Source organism: Halichoeres trimaculatus, unplaced genomic scaffold (assembly GCF_033239565.1).
Source record: "Halichoeres trimaculatus isolate MK-OKI-2021-1 unplaced genomic scaffold, fHalTri1.1 fHalTri1_scaffold_4, whole genome shotgun sequence".
NCBI classification, from domain to species: domain Eukaryota; kingdom Metazoa; phylum Chordata; class Actinopteri; order Labriformes; family Labridae; genus Halichoeres; species Halichoeres trimaculatus.
Window position 1 is genome coordinate 27,383,402 of NW_027437182.1, and position 13,963 is coordinate 27,397,364.

A 13,963-nucleotide genomic window follows, 5' to 3' on the forward strand; every position below is an offset into this window, starting at 1 on the left:
CAAACCCATAAGAGAACAGTAATTACCTAATACTCACAGGAATCATTATGTTCTGGTAATACACATTTCTGTATTTGTCATGCTTGGGTTGAACAAGGTCCTTAAAATGAGTAATGGACACGCTGAGGAAAACATGACAAAAGAAATTAGCTTTGTTGTTTTGTCCTTCCTTTAGATCTACATTCCTCAGTGCCACGAATACCTCTTACTCTGGTGTTAAACATTAAACACATGACATGACTCAGAGATTGTCAATGTGGAATTCAGGATGATACATTTTCCAATAAAGATGTTGTTTTTATTGTGAGCAGGTGAGGCCTTTTATTGACGTCAGCTTGTGTTTTGGTTTCAGAGCAGAGAAGCGGAGGCGAACATTTTTCCCAGAGACTTGGGTGTGGCACTGCCTCAATGTCAGGTATTTTAACTTCAATATAAATATTTTTCCCATCTGTGTGTGTGTGTGTGTGTGTGTGTGTGTGTGTGTGTGTGTGTGTGTGTGTGTGTGTGTGTGTGTGTGTGTCTGTCTGTCTGTCTGTCTGTCTGTCAGTGTCTGTCAATGTAAGTGTTTGTTGATGTACGTGTTAAATGCCTGTGGCTAGAAATATCAGGTACAGCTGATTGTCTATAATTATGAAGGATTTAATCACAGTCTTAAGTGTTTAGGAGTGAGAGAAATGTAGAAATGAAGAGAAGAGAGGAGGAGAAAGTCAAGCCTTTGTCTACCTGTAAAGAAGACAAAGAAACAGGAAACAAAAGACAGAAACATTTGAAGAGACAGTGGTATGTTATGTAAGGAGCACAATTATGGAGGGATTATTTGTTTATCAACAGACATACGGCAAAATGCTCCTAGGTTTGTAAAATAGCAGTGAGTGGACAGAATAGATCAGCAAGTGGACAGATATTAGGTGGACAGATGATTTTAGCAGAGAAACCAGTGTGTACCCAGAGAGAAAACACAACTCTCACTCGATGCTCATGACTGCATTATCCGGGGACACTTATCAGACTGTGACAGACCAGGATGTAAACATTGTTTCATAATATTCCCTAATTTCACTTTGGTCATAAAAACCGTTTCTGTAAATCATAATGTATAGGTTCACTCATTATTTACTGTCCATATCGAGTCCATGTTTGGTCAGAACCTCAGCCCCAAACCAACTTTTTCATTAAATAAACAAAGTTAAATCTGTATTTTGAGTATCAGCAGTAGATATTGCTTGTTTGCAGTCAAACCTGGTTAACGGAGGTTGGATAAAGAATACACATTTAATTACACACACGCAGACGTCGCTGGTGTATCAGTGAAAAGTGTGACCATGTTAACTGGTGACTCTCGGCCGTTAATCACGGCTGCCGTCGGCTGAATGTCACCAGTTAGCATGGTCGCTATTAACGCTGAAACACAGGTTGCGCTGTAACGGTCGGAACTTGGCAGAAGTTGCCTCTATTGTGTAGTACTGTTTTTGACAGCTGTCCACAGAAAAACCGTAAGTTTTGATGCTTTGAACAGGTTGAATTTAGTTTAAAAAACGCTAACTCGTCTGAATGAATAGAGCTAAATGCTGCTTCTGCGGTCGAGATGCGTGCGCAGCTTTATGATGACGTAGACTGATAAGCCCTCTATTGGGAATAGAAAAATCTGATCGCAACTGTTACATTATAATTGAGGATCAGTTTAAAGATGCTGAAGGTCCATGAGAAAATGGAAGCGTGTTTTTTTTTTTTTCAGAGATGCTAAAAAGATGGAAGAAAAAAAAGTGCAAGTGGAGCTTATATGTGAGAGGAAATCACTCCAGCAGTCTCCAGCATCCTTCCCTCTGGGTGTGACTGTGCCTCATTTAACTTGGGCGATCTTGGAACAATCTGTCACCTTCTCAGCAGCTCCTTCTATTCATTGTACGCCAGAATAAATGAACTGCCCATAGATTTCCATATGCCTGATTCCTTTGGATGGGACCTCAGCTCTGCCTTATTTCCTGTCAAGTGCAAAGCTCTGATTTCCTTTAAATGTCCACGAAAGTGGAGTTTGGGCAACTTTGATCAAAGGAAAGTGCTTACATGGAGTTCTTCAAGTTTATTATGCCCTTTGACTGATTTCCAAGACCAACACTAAAAAAGTGTTGCCAGTAATGATCTTAGCTCCTTTGAACCGAAGAAACAGATCGGGTCAACACCTGACTGTCCATTTTAAAGTGTTTGCTGTCATTTTATTAGTGCAGGTGCTGGTGTTGACACAGGTGTTAACATAAAAGTAATCCACAGTGATTCATCAAGCCTGTCCTTCAGGCTTTTTTATTGAATGTGTTGTGAAAAAACCATAAAAAACATGCTTATTTCACTGTCCAGTTGAGTAAACTTGTGTGTCGTTCCCAGCTCTGACACCGGGGAGGCTGAGCTTCGACTGGATGTGCCAGATTCAATCACTACCTGGGTGACAGAAGCTATTGGTCTGTCTGAAGAAAATGGTCTGGGTATAGCAAAGAGAGCAGAGCTTCGTACCTTTAAGCCCTTCTTTGTTGACTTCACATTACCCTACAGTTTAATCAGAGGAGAGCAGACCAAAGTCCCCCTCACTGTCTACAACTACCTACCAACCTGTGCTGAGGTAAGACGATAAATCACATGCATTAATTTGCATTTAAATGCATTTAATTTATTATAAGGAAAATATTTGGGTTAAATTTTATAGAAAATCGTGCAAACAGAAAGTGTTCGATCTGTTTCCCACTATTCTTTTTGCTTTAAGACCCATAATGTGACTAAGCCAGGATAATGTTGGTATCAGTGGCAGCAGATTCATTTGTGCACTAAAGTAGTCTAATTTAAGATCAGCCAGCTTCATTGAGTATTGATGGTAATTTTTTGTCGGCTTTTGGATTCTGGGGTTGTCGGCTAAAAAGTTTTGTAACCCCTGCTCCAGAGGGTAATGGTTAAACAAATGGGATGTTAGAAATTATATTCTCAGTCAAATAGTCTCCGTCAGGTTGATATACTCTGTAAAATTTTGTTCAATAGTGATTTTTTTTAAGGTCATTGTGTGAACTGACCAACCTGCTCACAAGCAACAACAAGCTTTAGGGGTAGGAGATTCAAACCAAGGACTCCACTACTGTAACGCATTGTATGATGGTGTCTCCAAGTCATCACTCACTTGTCTTCAGCTGGTACAGAATGAATACTCGCCGTTTCGAACACGTCACCCCTGTTTTGTTTTCCCTTCACTGGCTCCCTATTTCTTTTAGCATTGATTTTGAATTGCTCCTTTTTGTTTTTAAAGCCCTTAATGGCCTTGCCCCTTCCTATATGATATGGATTCACTGTGTTTGGAAACACACTTGGGCCTTGAGGTCCACAAACCAGCTCTTGCTGGAAGTCCCAAGGGCAAGGACTAAACACTGGAGTGATCAGGCCTTCTGGGTCGCTGGGCCCAGGCTTTGGAATAAGCTACCTCCTGAATTACGCATCACTACTGACTTTGGGCTTTTTAAATCCAGGCTTAAAACCTATTTATTCAGACTGTTTTTTAACATACAGTAATGGGGTGAGATATTCTTGCCATTTTGACTGAATTTTACTGTATTTTTATTGCATTGAATCTGAATTGTTGTGTCCTGATGTTGATTTTAATGGACAGCACTTTGGTCACCTTGTGTGTTGTAAAGGGCTCTACAATAAAAGTTGATTGATTGATTGAAATAGTCAGAGGAGGGTTTAAGCAAAGAATCAAATAGCAGTAAGAAAATAGGTTCCTTGATTAAGTGGAATTCCTATTCTATAACTTGAAAATGTGACTACATAACTTCAGCAATAGGCTGAATCATGGAAGTCTTCATGAAGGTCTTGAAGTTTTGGCATTTTTGCACATAGCAGAACCAGTCTGATGTCAAAACCCAGTAATAAAAGACACAGGCCTTGTTATGGAGTAACTGCAGGTAGGTAGGCTGAAGGGGTATTCGGGGATTAGAAGTGGTGGCCAAAGGAAGCACAGGATTGTAATGTGGAGATTATCCCAGAAGTACAGTATGTTTCTGTGCTTACTTTGGAAAGCCTTCTAAACTCTGTTTTGGCTTTAAATGGGTCCATTCTGCGCTCCACATAGATGACATCATGATGTTTGCAGATGAGCCTGTTAAATGGCCTGTGCGTGTCTTGCCCTGATGTCATGTTAGGTGAACATGCAAACCAGCGTAGCCCTTCCTTTGATGTCCACCCGGCAACATGTGATTCCTATATTTTCTGCTCTGTTATTTACGACTTGTGGCGTGTGGATGGAGAACAGTAAAAAGATCACTCTGCATTACCGAGCCCTCTGTGAAAATTGGACGATGAGTGGAACTTAATCCTTCAGGGAGATTGAGAAGCATGAGTCAGACAGCATGGAAAATTCACAATGTGATTTAAAAATTCTCCATCTCTTTGAGAGCTTTGAGGAGAACACGCTATATGAGGGAGGGGCGTGCCACGAGAAATGATGTCATTGTGGTCTGTCAGAGGAGATCAATTGCCTCTGATTTGTCTCTTCTTCTCCTCTCCTCTTCTCTTCTTTCCCTTCACAGGTTCACGTTAAAGTCTCAGTTCCGAAAGGTATTAAATTTGTGGGCCACCCTGGGAAACACCATCTTACCAGAAAGAAATGTGTTGCCCCTGGAGAAGCTACACCAACATCCATTGTGCTGTCTTTCACCGAGCTGGGCTTTGCAAACATCACAGGTAACGAATAAACCAAGCCAACAGTTTTGTCCAGAATGACTAAAGATGACACCACAAAAGCAAAATGAGATCCAGCTAATTTTGGTCAAATTTCAGACTTACTTTCACATTGTTGGTGCTGGTTTTTATCATCATATAAAGATAAAAAGTAAAGCTACCTTTGAAATCTGTAAACAATGATTTGGATGTAACACATTTACAGCTGCACAATCAATCAGGGAGGCGCCTTTCTGCTAAGGAATATCTTGTAAACAAAAAATGCTGTAAGTCTGCTATGTCATAAAAAGGCAACATTTGATTTATTAAATGACCTGACGTCAAAGAGAGAAACCTCTCATGGGGATTGAGGTGCCCTCAGTGGGATGCCTCACGAAGAAGGCAAGGCTTTGACTTGATGGAGCTCTGCTGGTCAAGGAGCCAGGCGTGATCTGGTCACTCACCCAGAGTTACAAACAGTCCCCTCCAGAGCACATGTGAGAACAAAGCTGGCCAGCAGTGGGGGAGCAACCAGAGCTGCACTGTGACACTCAGTGGCATGTTGATGAGCTTGCAGGTCACCGGCGGTCAATGGGCCCCCCATGGCCCCACTCCTAGTCCTCTGGCCCCTTGCATTTCCCTTTCAGTACACACACACAAAGAGACGCCACTGGCACAGGGCCACGTTTCCAACGTGCTCCACAGCAAGTGGACCAGGACTCCTCGGTCAGCCATATCTGTCCTGTATAGCTTATGATGATGCTCATTCACGAGAGATATGGACTTATCCAGGTGAAGTCATTTATACTTGGCAAACTATATGTGACACTCTCCTCACATGGCTTGAAAATTTGCAAATTTGATGATTAAATTGCTCCATAGAAAGACTAACTAATGTTTTCTTAGGGTGAACCTCAACGCTTGGCTACAGTCAAACATGTATAACCAAAAGCAGCAAACTGCTGCACCTCTGAGAGGTGTCCCCCGATAAAAAGTCACAAACACTTAAAGCAGATTTTGCTCTCTGTTGTTCAAATAGCACGAGCCATCGCCTACAGTGAACCCAGCTGCTGTTCAGATGGACTCCAAACAGGAAAAACAGGCAATGACATTGATGAAAAAAGGACCCCAATTGGCCTGGACTACGTTCGCAGGACTGTCCAAGTGGAAGTAAGAGAGCTGATATGTATCAACATCAACAGTTACTCAACATTAGGTGTCGAATTTTGTTGAGATAACCCATCCAAACATTTATTTGCTATTTTTCTCTCCTTTTGCTGGTTGTTTCTTCTTCTCACTCTCTTTTTAGCCAGAAGGTCTGCCCAGAGAGTACACCTACAGTGTCTTCTTCTGTCCCAATGGTCAGTGCCGGTATATTTATTCCCTTCAAATCAAAGATCATAGTTTTATTATACCCTCTCTTATTATGTAAGAATTTGTCTTACTGGCTCAATTTCACAAAACCTGATTGTCCTAACATCCATTCTTAGAGAGGATCCACATTTCCACCCCCAATAAGTATGAGTACCAGTATGTGAAGAAGCCGGCCAAGATGAACCAGTTCCAGGTGGCGGTGAAGACCCACAACGATGCCCATTTTGCCCTCTCAGCCAGCCCTCATGACAGTGCAGAGATGCTGGAGATTGTTCTTGGAGGAAGGCAAAACACTCGCTCATGGATCTCTGTGGGAAAGATGGGTGATCCTGTCGTCAGTGCCGCCACACCAGGCATCCTCTCCTGGGACGAGTTCCGCAGCTTTTGGATCAGTTGGAAGGGAGGTGTGGTACAGGTGAGGTGCTGAATAAAAGCTCAAAAACAGGAATGTTTTTATCATGAAAAAGTACAGATGAGAATATGTTAAAATAAATAAAAAATATATCTGTGTGTGCTCAAACACAGTTCAAAGTGTGCAAACAGACTCAGCAGACAACAGGATCTGGGGATTGGAAGGACCGGCGCCAATTTTACTGGCATACTTTCCTTAAGGTCAAGCTTAAAAGGCTGCTGTCACTGAGCACGCTCAGTGATCCATGACCTTGTATTAGCATGGCATCCTTAGGTGGGCATGCTGTTCCCCAGCCTCTGTCTCAGCATCACAACTTTTAGGGTACTTAAAAGCTGAAAGCCCGCTTTTTTATTGTGTTGTTTTTGTAATGTGCAGTTGAACTCGGCTTCAGTTTACTGTGATTACGCAAAGGAACATAACCTATACAGCCCTCTTTACTGAGTGAGGACATTGTCAGCTCCTACTAAGAAAGAGTCATTATCGATGAATGTTTTTTCGAAGTGTTGTGATTTTTCTTCATTATCCATGGCAATCCTTGTATGAAGAATGAGCACAAACTAATGCACTCTTAAACTTTTCTCCCCAGGTGGGCCACGGTTTACATCCATCCAATGAATCCATCATCCTTCAGTGGGCAGGCCAGTTTCCTGGACAGGTTTGACTTTTTGTGTCATGAAAAGCGTCTTTGCAGGATTTAAACTTTAAAGATCAGTTGAATAACAGTTTGTTTGGCCGTCCAGGTGCGTCACATTGGCTTCTCAACAGGCTGGGGCTCAGTTGGAGAGTTCAAGATTTGGAGAAAAGAGGACTCTGATGAAAACCACAATGAGGCATTCACTCTGGGGGTCCCACACAACATGGTGCCTGGATCTGAAAGAGCCACTGTATTTATGATTGGTAAGCCTTTTTTATGTTGGCATTCGTTCACATGTTGTTGTATTTCAAAACCATTTCCTTTCCCTGTATTTCCCATCCGATTGTATTTATGTCCTTTTGCTCTGAACAGAGCAAAAGGACATAAGGTCAGATAAAATAAGAGGTAAATGGAAATAAAAGGTTTAAAATGTGTTTATTCATGTGTGTCCGTGTGTATCTGTATCAGGGGATGTTATGGGTCCGACTCTCAACAACCTGGACAAGCTGTTGCGGCTCCCCTTTGGATGTGGGGAGCAGAACATGATCCACTTTGCCCCCAATGTCTTTGTTCTGAAGTACCTGCAGAAGACCAGGCAGCTCAGCTCTGAGGTGGAGAATGAAGCAACTGACTACCTGCTGCAAGGTAAAAAAAAAAAAAAAAAAAAAAAAACACACACAGACCATTAAACTGATAAAATTTTTATCCAAAAATGGGCAGCATTCACTGAACCTTTCTCGTGTACCTTCACTCAGCAAGCAGCGGCTATAGCAGAGGAAAGAAAAGGGTCAATTATGCTCTGAGAGTGTGCCCTGAATCTCAACAAGTCAAATCCCCTAAGGTCTGACTGTGCACAAAGTGACTTAACGCAGAGCGGAAGAAGTGTTTCCTAACTGTTGGCAAGTTGTGTGTTGTTGTTGGGTTTTCTGGAAACTACTGGAATGAGTTTTACCTTGGATAACAGGTTTTGTTTGTGGAACCCTGGATATTAGAGGAACCTTGGCCTGGCTGGCAGTTAATACTTTGGATCACATATTGGAACATGGATGTTGTTGTTCAGATTTACTCAGACCATTTTTTTTCCTGTTCCATTTGATTTTTTCGTTTACACCCTCAGAGGCTTTCCTCCCTTTCACTTACTTGAGTTTTCAAACTACTGTACATGAGAGATGGGCCACTCTGCAGATGGAAGTTAAGGAGTTTTGCTCAAGCCTTGAACAGGAGGCAAAGCTCAAGTGATTCTTTTTTTAAAAAAAAATCTTGTCATAAATGATGACTACACTGCAGAAACAGAAATTGTATCAAGTGTTTTTGTCTGAACAAAACTGACTTACTACACTTGAAATGAGCCACATTCAAATTATCAGTCCAGAAAATATGTTTTGTTTTAAGTTGTTTAAAGACAAAAAAGAGGTCTGTATTGCTTGTTACAAGTAAAATACATCTTCCAATAGAACAAGAAAACTTTGCTAAAAATGCTTGAAACTAGAATAATGTCTAATTCTATGTCTGTCTCGAAACTTTGCAGTCTTGTTCACTGCATTAAAATAAACAGGGATTTTAGTAATGACCAAAGAGCATTTCATGGGCAAGTAAATACAGCAAGTGAGCACATGCTACTTTTGCAAACTTTTTGCCATTTCTAAAATGTCTTTAACACATCAACCTGATATTTTTCTTCTGGTTTCCTGCTTGGATGTTAAAGATCACAGTGAAGCAGAAATCGTGTTTGCTTAACGCCCTTCATTCCTCAGAGAGCTGGAGTAAACAAGTTTTTGTTTTCCAGTTCCGCTCTGTCAATTCATAACTACACTTTTGTGTACAAATGCATATATCTATAAATCACCAAAACTCAACCATGTGTCAAGACTTGACAGGCTCTGCCTTGTCTGCTCTCATCCAGGCTACCAAAGACAGCTGACCTACAAAAGGCAGGATGGATCCTACAGTGCCTTCGGAGAGAGGGATTCCTCTGGCAGTATGTGGTAAGTGTTTGTGGGTGTAGCTGTTAAAAGTTTACTCAACTCATTCCAGCCAAACTACGAATAGCTGGAGACACATTTTTTATGCTTTTTTTTTCTGGCAGATACTTTGCTAGACAAACAATGAAGGTCTTAAAAGCATCTCAGTATGATTAGCTCAAATGAATCTGTTCCGTTGAAATGGCTGGTGAGTGTTTATTTCCTGTTAAAACTCTGTGGGCAGACAAGGCAAGAGGAGCCATCTCCTGGTATTTATAAAACTGAAATCGATGCTTTCGGTGGGGCATTATACAGCTTGCACTGAGGGGCCTGTGCACAGAGTGCATACCACTGGTTAATTTATGAGCTGAGGTAGGTATTATGATATTTAATAGAGCTAACACTGTGAAACAGCAGGTTATATGAACAGTTAAGTATCACAAACAAACTGCATAATTGGATCCCTGAGGTAGGCTAAGCTGTCAGGACTTATTTGCAGTTAATCAGAGTTCATATCCGTGGCACCGAGAGGACTCATGCTGCTTTGGCCCCACAGGGAAGCTCTTTATGCCACTACCAGAGACAGTGATATAAGCTGTCTGGAGCTACCAGTACCCACTTTGACAGTGGCTTGAACATAGCAGTAGAGTGAGTCTGTTAATGATTCACTACCTGGGTATAATTGGTAACATTAAACTTAACTATGAAAGAAACTAGCTTTGGAAATATTGGATGATGCCATTTGGAGGAAATGATGCAACAAGCAGTGTTTGAGTTTTCCTTGGCAGCCAGGACAACATGTGTGGGATTTGGGCTCAACTGTGGCAGTGAGCCCTCAGTACATCTACATCAGACACTTAATGAATCCATCAACAACATGTTTGCATCCAAAACAAGCCCAGCTTTTACTTTTGCTCCAGAGTTCACGAGGAGAGCAGGGTATTTACTACCTGCTTAAAAGCACAGGTGATTCTGTGTTAATGTATTCCAGCTTGTTAAAGTGTATCGAGGTGGAAACTGACTGGATTTAACAAACAGCTCCAGACGTTTATTACAAAGATAAGAGCTTCACTGATCAGAGGGTTGAATATTAAAATGTCAAAAACAACATGTGACTTTCAAACCCTTTTTTTGTGTACCATACTTTATAAAATAATTCAGCAGAAAGGACGCTGACCTGGTGACAGTGTTGGCGTTTCCAACCTCCAGCTTCTTAATTCGTTCCCTGGTTTGATCACCTCCTGTAAACCCACCCATGGTGATACAGACTGGAGGGAGCACTGTTGGATGGGGGTCTCTGCATACTTTCATCGCATTTTAATGCCAAACTTGTGAGGACTTTTAATGACCACACTCGCTCTCTAACCACTGACCCAAAATTTATCCCTTTGAACAACTTCCCGAAACCTCATTTTCTCGCTTCAGGTTTATAAAGTGAATTTTGAGTATTAGTTCCCCATTTCTTCAATTAAGGCTGTAAAACTTGAAATCACAAAAACATGTCTTTTAACCAACATGTCCAAGTGTGCTCCCTCCTTTCATCTTTTTAAGAGTGGGGCAGTTCTTCTTTCATTTCCCTATCAGTCTCAGTCCTTGGCTCTACATGTTGAGGCTGGCATGGCATTTGTGTCAACCCAAAGACTTATCTGACAGCATAAGCATGGTTGGGGGGCTGAATACCAGAGATTAAAAGGGCTGATACCTGCTGCTGTATTAACCTAATAGCTCTTTACAGCTCTGTGCCAAACTCTCAGGCCAATGTCTCTTTTTGTCCTTTGTAGCTTAGCTATGGACCCATTGGGGAGTTTGTATTTGTGTTGGTAAAGCCTTGTTACCAAGTATGAACTCATGCAGCCTGCAAAGTAATGCTTTGAATTGAAAATTATAGACATGTTAACCAAACGTTTAAAGCCCAGTGATCAGCAGCAACTCATGTATTGATGTCATGTTCCAGCTCAGCTGCGATAGGAGTGGTTAACCCATTACTTCAATCCAGTTGCTTCACAGCTCTGTCCCCTAACTTCTGACATCTTTCTAAGGGATGGGAATCGAAAATCAATTCCTGTTGAGAGTCAATAAGAAATGCTTCAATCCATGGATATAATTAGCCTTTGTGCTTAACGATCCCCTTATCAATTCTTTACACTATGCAGAGCTGCTGGACCTTACGTCCACTAGACTGCCGCGGCTATCTTAGCTTAGCAGATGAAAATACTTTACCAAGAAAACTCTGATTCAGGATTTTTATTTTATAGTTTTACTGGAGAACTAAACTCATAAAGGAATGTACATTACTCCCTCACAGGAGATTCCTAGTCACTACAGTCAACATGTTATAAATCTCCAATAAACAAAATGGTGCTAGCTTGATGCTAACATATACGGAAAACTGCACTGGTATGCTAGCGGTTAGCATACATCAGTATAACTTTGGCTTCAGAATAGAAATTCAACTTACATCACAGACATATCACAGTTACTCTTTGTAAAAAATACTGAAAACCCCAAATGTCAAAATACTCACAGAAAAGTAAAATAAAAGTTAGGTACAGGCTCATGGCAGGCTTCATAACTACGGCAAGGTTCCAAACAACTTAAAATAATGTTTTAACCACTTTGAGATACTAGATGGCCCACTTCAGTCAATAGTACGTAACAAAACACTACATTGACATCACGTCAAAAACTATTTTCCCTAATTTCTGTATACTTGCATCTAGAGATATCCAGATCCAGTGACAAATTACATATTTATTCACTTATAAACTCAATTAACTGTTGTTGACCTAGAAAACCTGTAAAGTTACTTTTTTTACAGAGAAAATTCACAAGAGGAATTGATAAGGGAATTGATAAAGAATTGGATTGATAAGCAAAATTGATAAGAGCATTGGTATTGATAAAATCTTATCAATTCCCATCCATAATCTTGCTAAAACCTGTTCATGTGTTATGTGTCAGTATCATCATTTCTAAGTAATAATAAGTAATAACTAAGTCAAAACTACACACAGACAGTGGTGTGATATGGTTCGTTGGTTTGGCAACTACTTAATAGTAGGCAGGATCCATACCTGGTCCAAAATCGACTTGTTGGTCCACTTAGGTTCAGATTTTAGTTGTCTCTCCCTCGACACATGCTCAATCCTTTTAGAAAGTTTCATGAAAACATTGCAGATCCTTTTTCTGTAGTACACAGCAACAAATGGTACCAAGCTCACGTAATACAATAAGAAGAGTGAGAACCATTTACTCCATTTCCAACACAACTTTCCCCTTAAAACTTTCCAACATAGGCTTTATCATGAAGCACACCCATGTGTTCAGATGTTCTTTTTGAAGCATGGGGCTGGATAGGAGTAGCCCAGTGATAGGATTTTGAAGAGGCAAGTTGGAAACAACAGAAAGAAAGAAAGAAAGAAAGAAAGAAAGAAAGAAAGAAAGAAAGAAGGGGAGGAGGGGATCCTAAGAGGGTGACCCCAGCCAAGGGCTGAGTGCTGGAAGTCAGCTTCTAGTGCTTCCTTCCTTCCTCTAACTAAATCATTGTTACGCTTTCCAGTACCAGTATCCCCGGGGCCTGTCATTTAAAGCCAGCGACACAATATTACTTAACATTAAAAATTCCAACAGGCTTGTGGCTACATCCCTAGTTTTGTCTCGGAGGGGAAATAACATCCAGGTTCCAGCCGGGAAGATTTAATGTTTTGCTTTATGAGAGCGAGGTTCTTTTTTCCCCGCTCGACTCTCCTGGTGCTCTTTCCTGGATTCTGCTCTCACTTATGAGCTGTGTTGAGAAACTAGAGCATGACCTGTTTATTTATGTCCTCATTTCCATCTTGTGTTTTTTCATTTATGGTAAGCAGCTTGCCTCATCCTATAAGTCAGTCGTGGTCAGAGGTGCTGTAATGGAATTCCTCGCTGTCATTGAGGGGTTGTTGGCCAAAGACTGCAGCTTTCGATTACAACCGGGAGGTCTGTTGTTTATGGATGAGTGTGTGTTTATTAGCTCAGCCGTGTCCCCCAGGGCTAACCTTGGCCTTTCTCTGTGGTTCCTCTGGTCCCTCTTCGTCATGGCCAACAAAAACCATTGCTCATAAACTTTCGGTTGCACCCCCAGGTCAGCCAGATTCACAACCTCTGTCCCTGGGATTCCAGTTTGTATAGGTTTTTGGATGCTTTCAGGGAATCTTTGACCCAAACAGATACTTGGATTACGCTGTAGAGATTTCACAGCTCTTGCATCCTTGATCAAACTGCAGTGGCACTAAGCTGCTTCCTTCTTCAAGTTTTTTTTATCCCTCTATCAAAACATACATAACAGTGTTTGATATCTCATTACTCAACTTTCACCTCTTTTCCTCCTCCGATCACTCTTTTTCTCTCGTCTTCCTTTAGGTTGACAGCGTTCGTGCTGAAGTCCTTTGCTCAGTCTCGGGGTTTCATCTTCATTGACCCTGAGGAGCTTCGTGCTGCTAAATCCTGGCTTATCAAACACCAGCGAGATGATGGCTCCTTTCCTGCCATGGGACGCATCCTAAACAAAGATCTGCAGGTACATGCTTGTGCCATAGTAGGTTTAAAGTCTTAGTAAACAACAATGAGAGGCTTCATGAAGGAGAGATCTAGATGAAAAGAGAGGATTTCTTACACTCCCTAAAACAAAAAGACCATAAATTGTGTCGGCTTGGATGGCGTCCCTGAGATCCTATGATTCTTTAAACTTTGCTTTAACCATGTTCATGTGTCAGGTATAAGTTAACTCAGACCACCATCCAAGCACGCTTAGGGAGATCTGGAAAAATCAAGACCCAAAGGAGATAAAAGTCTTATTCTTGGGGGTAAAACTGAAAGGCTCAGCATTGTGTGGTACAACACAAATTCCCTTGTCAA

The 13,963-nt window shown here is 41.3% G+C and overlaps 1 protein-coding gene across 1 annotated transcript in view; it reads left to right on the forward strand.

The window, feature by feature from the left end:
• Positions 1-13,963, forward strand: part of cpamd8 (C3 and PZP like alpha-2-macroglobulin domain containing 8) — a 47,995-nt gene that overhangs the window by 12,134 nt on the left and 21,898 nt on the right. The window contains exons 19-29 of the mRNA XM_074668096.1: positions 353-415; positions 2,380-2,611; positions 4,563-4,716; positions 5,732-5,862; positions 6,002-6,053; positions 6,183-6,481; positions 7,065-7,133; positions 7,219-7,375; positions 7,581-7,757; positions 9,016-9,097; positions 13,469-13,625. Coding sequence (XP_074524197.1) covers positions 353-415; positions 2,380-2,611; positions 4,563-4,716; positions 5,732-5,862; positions 6,002-6,053; positions 6,183-6,481; positions 7,065-7,133; positions 7,219-7,375; positions 7,581-7,757; positions 9,016-9,097; positions 13,469-13,625 — 1,573 coding nt within the window. The remainder of the gene's footprint in view (positions 1-352; positions 416-2,379; positions 2,612-4,562; positions 4,717-5,731; positions 5,863-6,001; positions 6,054-6,182; positions 6,482-7,064; positions 7,134-7,218; positions 7,376-7,580; positions 7,758-9,015; positions 9,098-13,468; positions 13,626-13,963) is intronic.